Source organism: Nematolebias whitei, chromosome 4 (assembly GCF_014905685.2).
Source record: "Nematolebias whitei isolate Nwh7 chromosome 4, NemWhi1, whole genome shotgun sequence".
Classification (NCBI taxonomy): Eukaryota; Metazoa; Chordata; class Actinopteri; order Cyprinodontiformes; family Rivulidae; genus Nematolebias; species Nematolebias whitei.
The window spans coordinates 9,116,749-9,122,424 of NC_056501.1; the positions used below are offsets into that span (position 1 = coordinate 9,116,749).

The following is a 5,676-nucleotide window of genomic DNA, read 5'->3' on the forward strand; positions in this document are numbered from 1 at the left end:
AGACTCTTGAGGAACCCAGTAGACTCTTGAGGAACCCAGCAGACTCTTGAGGAACCAAGTAGACTCTTGAGGAACCCAGTAGACTCTTGAGGAGCCCAGTAGACTCTTGAGGAACCCAGCAGACTCTTGAGGAACCCAGCAGACTCTTGAGGAACCCAGCAGACTCTTGAGGAACCAAGTAGACACTTCGTCTTTCTTCAGAACGTCCTGGTTTAAAACCACCTCTCTTTATCGTCATGGAAACATATTAATGACTCCAAAACAATTCATGAAACTCCTGGAAACTCAAATCTCCTCAACCCTAAAATGTTTCAAACTGAGGAGATCCAAACTTTACGTCAACTTTTTCCTCTCTGAAAATGTTACCAACATGTTTTAAAATCCTCCGAACCATCTGTGAGTCTCATGAACCTTCAGGACCTTCTCGAAACCAAAGGTCAGATCCAGATCCAACAAAGCCCTTTATGTCGAAACATCTGAAGATGTTCCACTCCTCTTAAACGCTGGACTATGAGCAGAACCAGAACCTTCTGCTCCATAAAGAACATCTTGGAGGAAAAGACCTCCTGGAGGCTCTTCCAGAACGCTTCAACTCCGAGGAACCCAGAGACGGACTCTTCTTCCTTCAAAGCCGCCTGGATTTAACGTCACAAAAACAGCTGAAGAAACTTAAAGAACCAGGTCTCTGGAGATCATCTTAAGATGATCTTAAGATCATCTTAAGATCATCTTAAGCTCCTCGAGTCTCTCCAGGCCTTTAGAGACTCTTAACTGATTCAGAACCACAGTGCTCGTCTCAAAGAACCTCCTAGGATCTTCAGTTCTCACCAGAACCTCGTGGGGACCTCCTGGATGATGGAAACCTTGCATCACTTTCAGAACCAGTGTCAGGCTGGATCACAGGAGAAGGTTGAAACGGATCAGGATCAGCTCTGGCACTTTTACAATTTGACACAAACTTAAGCGATTTTTTTTATTTACAACAGACCCGGGGCGCCCCATGGTGGACAGAACCAGGTACTGTTGAAGTTCTTGCTGCTCTTTTTAGAAGATTTATGGATTATTTTGACAATTTAGAGCCACAAAAAGTTTGATATTCAAACAGCTGCAATAAAATAGAGTTAGTGATGAAAATAAACCCTTAACACTTGAATCGATGTTTGTCTAAACTTCTTACTGCAGCTTTGTTTCTGTTTCAGGACGTCTAAATACTTTTTGTAACTGATCCAACTTGATGGGAGGTTTTGTCGAGTTGTGCTTTGGTTTTGAAGTTTTGCTCCGCTAAACGAAAAACAACAAGTTAAAACCAACAAACATCTGTTTAACTGTGATTTTGTTTTTTTTACATAAACACTCAGGAGGGTTCGGGCTCTTCAGGTTTGCGTTAGAAATCACATTTAATCCAGTTTACTCAGCTTAGATTACAAAGGAAGTCCCTGAGCTTTAATGAAGGAGGTTGATGTTGTGATGGAAGCCTTAAACATCTTTGAAGAGCAAATTATGACACAAAACTACTTAATTTACCAGCTGAATATTCAGACTTTTTATCTAAAATATAAATGTTTTGTGTCAGGTCAGTCAGGAGCGTTTGATTAACGAGGGATCCATCACGTGTTGACGAGCTGCTGCTGATGATGGACAGAAAACAGTTAAAGGACAGTCAAACATGGCCCGCCAGATGGAAGGAAAACTGAGAGAAGCAGGAGTTGGTTCTGTTGGACAGGAAACAGAAGCCATTGTTAAAGAAAAGAAAGCCGGTTCCTGTGGGCTGAAGGGGAGCGGTTGTGGAGAAGTGTGAGATGATTAAAAGTCGCAGGTTTGCAGATTTTATCAGCTGATGGTTGTGAAAACGATCTGAAGCTAAAGAGTGTCCTCTGGTGGTCGTAGGAGCTTCTGTGCTCAGGTCAGGGACCAGCAGCAGCAGAACCAGTGGGAACCACAGGACAACCTGAATGATTTAAAGCTTATCTTACAAAGAGGAGTTTCTGTTTTGTGAACTTGGGAGTAAACAGATCAGATACCCTGAAAGAAAGAAATTAAAATAGTATCACCACAACACAAGGATAAACATGAATTTCATATATATATATATAAAATTTATTTATTTGTGTTGCTGCCGTGGGGAAAAAAAACAACAACAACAACAACAAAAAAGCCCAAACCATTGAACTCCAATTTCACGTGTTTCTTTTAAGGACAAGTTGTTTGTATTTAAGCATTTTTTGCAAGTTGGAAAACAGTTACTATTTTGTTGGGTTAACTGTCATAAAAGACAGAAAATGTGAGCTACATGTGAGGATAATTTTAGTTCTGGACTTTAGTGAGCTGCTGTAAGTTCTAGATGTCCAGCAGCAGGTGGACCTCTGCTGTCATCGAGCTGTTTTTGTTTTGGGGCCATGAATTCGAGCCACCGTGAGACATCGTGATTCCGAGAGCAAAGATCTTTGCTGCCCTTTCTTTCGGTGCGATAGATTTAAGTTGGAGTGAGACCTCCTATTCATACAAGTGGATCTCTGCCCTCGTTAAAAACCGTTACGTTTCGGTGCCGTGAATTCAAGACAGAGTGAGCCCTCATGCTGTAGGATCTCTCTCTGCTGTCTTGTGCTTTTAAGTGTATTTCAGTTCTGTAAATTCGTGACAGAGTGATACCTAACAACGTGAAAAGATCTTTGTCGTCATTGTACAGTTTCGGTGCCGTAGATTTAAGTCGAAGTGAGACCTCCTGCACCCGGTTCGTTGACAGCTGCTGTGTGTAACGGAAGACATTTTGAGCTGCCGCCGTCGGTCCAGTTAGTTAGTGGACCATTAGCTTCGGTTCGGGAGTGACGTGCTGAAAATTCGGCGAACAAGAGATCGACTGGGACAACAGTGTTTAATCGGCGGATGTGTAGTCAGTTACAAAGATAGTGAAGTCCTGGATGCTAGTTGGTTAGCGTCACCTAGCCGGCCTCCTCTTCCTCCTCCTCCTCGGCAACCTGTCCCTTCTGTCAGATACAATGGCTTTAAAACGAATTTCTAAGGTAACTCACAGATGATGATGTGTTTATTTGCGGCTGAACGGACCGGCTGTAGCTTTAGCTGCTGCTAGCATCATGTAGCAGCGTTAGCCTCCTGTCCGAACCGCTGGAAGGTTAAAAAATAAAACTACGACAGAAATGATTCTGCGATTCGGTGCCGGACGGAACACCCTGTGACCTCCTCTGTGCTGTGTTTACATGTTAGACGAGGGTGAACAGGACCGGCTGGTTCTGCTCCGGTCCAGTCTGACGGGCCGTGAAGGAAAATCAGAATTTTCTGATGCTTTTCTTTAATAACGGTTTAGATTCTCCTACAGGTGAATTAAGATTTATCTGAGGAGTAAAATGTAATGAATGCACTTTTTTTAATTTATGAATAAAATAAAAAATCTTCTGATCCACAGCTTATCACTAGTGTTAATGAACTGGCCTACACCAAAACTGGTTCTGGTCCCTGACCTGACAGAACCTCCTCCAGCAGCAGAATTCTGTGGTTTTCAGTCTCTCTTGGTTCTGGAGGAGTTTCGGCCCACTCTGCTTTCAATCACTGGTTTCTGCTCAGCTCTCTGAAGGTCCACCACAACATTTCAATCAGGCTGAGGTCCTGGACTCCGACTGGATCGATGCAGCACCTTGATTCTTTTGTTTTGGACCCGTCCTGTTGTAGATCCGCTGCTCTGTTTGGGATCTTGGTCCTGCTGGATCCAGTTTGGTCCAAACTTAAGCTGTTGGACAGATGGACTCATGTTTGACTCCAGAACCCTTTAGTCTACAGAGGAGTTCATGGTCCACTCAGTGACTGCAATGAGCCCAAACCATCAGCCCTCCGCCACCGTGCTGACAGATGGGATGAGGTTGAGGACGCTGCAGTGCATTCTGGGTAAACACCCGTCCTTTGGTCTGGTTCTGTCCCAGAAGTCTTGTTCCTTCAGATGAAACCTTTCAAACCTAAGTCGTGCTGAGATGTTTTTACAGAAGAGGCCATGACCTTTGACCTGCCAACTGAGGCCTGTACTGTCTGAGGTCAAGCTCATTGCATGGTCTGACCTTCAGGGTGAATTTGCTTGGATGTCCTCTCCTGTGACAATTGTCAGCTGTCAAACATTTTCCACTTGTGAATAATCGTTCTCTCTACGACGGATGCAGATAATTTGGAAATGACCTTTGACCCTTCACAGATGTTGATGGCCCCACAGCTGATGTCTTTCCACCCTGGCATTCAGTGAAACATCTGTATGCTCCGAAGCAGCAGAACCTCCTGATAATGACGAGCCTCATCTGATGCCTGAATATTTGAACTCGTGTGGAAACATGAAATATTTAGTTTTATTTTTTTTATAGTTTGTGTTTGAACAGAATCGGAGAATCTGATTTCACTCCCTGAACTTGAAAACTCATTCTTCCTGAAGACCGGACGTAGATCATAAGAACAACCCGAGGAAACGGACTCTAAATAATTTGACGTACCTCGACTGTTTCCAGGTGCTCAAAGAGGAAATATAGAAAAAAGATGTGAAACTTGTTTTAATTTTCTAATCCCAATAGAAAAAAATGTAACCACAGAACTCTGGGGATTTAAAGATTTTATGTAACTACCAAAAGTTTAACTAGAAGTATTAAAAAAAAAAGAAATTAGCACTTTAAGAACGAGCTCTGCCAGCGTGGCACCGGGCCGGATCTTTAAACACCTCCTGAACCCGACCCAACCTGAAAGATGAGCCGAGAGCCACATACCGACACCCCCGGTCCTATAAGCAGCCGTGGGGTTTCTGTGCCCCCCAGAACTGCTGGTCAGAGTAAAAATAGTTGAGCTGCTGCTCTCATCAGTTACTGTACCACCAGGAAAACATTAACCTGAAACAAACCCCATCATTTCATCGTCAGGGTTAGATTTTAAATGATCCGTTCAAAATAAAAATGAACTTTTATTTCACTGTTCTAGACGTGATCCTTCACAACAACACCGGGTCAGAGCTCAGCAGCTGAAGGGAGAAATTTAATGAGGAAAATATTACGTTTTATTAATGTACACCAGTTGTTGAGCCCAGCTGAGTGGTTCTGAGTCGAGGGATGGTCTGGTTCTGGTGTCGGTGGTCTGAACCAGCCGACAGATGTGCCTGTAAATAAACATCAACCAACAGTCGTTCAAAGGCATCCTGGTGCTAAACTCGGTGAATAACAGACCCGGTTCAGTCTCTGCAGACCTGTAAGGATCTACTCGAACAATCTATAGATCTTGACTGACCAAATGACAGCAACGTAACAGGTCTGCAGACCGGGCCAACACCCAACATACTGGTGCTAGTCCTGCAGACCGGGCCGACACTCGACGGACAATCGCTGGTCCTGCAGATCGGACGGACACGAGAGAGACAGGTGGTGGTCCTGCAGACCGGACCGACACCCGACAGACAGGTGGTGGTCCTGCAGACCGGACCGACAGCAGACATGCAGGCGCTAGTCCTGCAGACCGGGCCAACACCCGACAGACAGTTGGTGGTCCTGCAGACCGGACCGACAGCAGACATACAGGCGCTAGTCCTGCAGACCGGGCCAACACCCGACAGACAGGTGGTGGTCCTGCAGACCGGACCAACACCCGACAGGCGCTAGTCCTGCAGACCGGACCGACACTCGACGGACAGTCGCTGGTCCTGCA

General features: G+C 44.9%; 1 protein-coding gene across 1 annotated transcript in view; it reads left to right on the forward strand.

Annotated features, from left to right (window-relative positions):
• Positions 1 to 2,730: 2,730 nt before the first annotated feature.
• The window catches only part of LOC119408824 (ubiquitin-conjugating enzyme E2 2), a 6,203-nt gene continuing 3,257 nt past the window's right edge, over positions 2,731 to 5,676 (forward strand). The window contains exon 1 of the mRNA XM_037675674.1: positions 2,731 to 3,020. Within this exon, the coding sequence (XP_037531602.1) occupies positions 2,997 to 3,020 (24 nt within the window). The 5' untranslated portion in view covers positions 2,731 to 2,996. The remainder of the gene's footprint in view (positions 3,021 to 5,676) is intronic.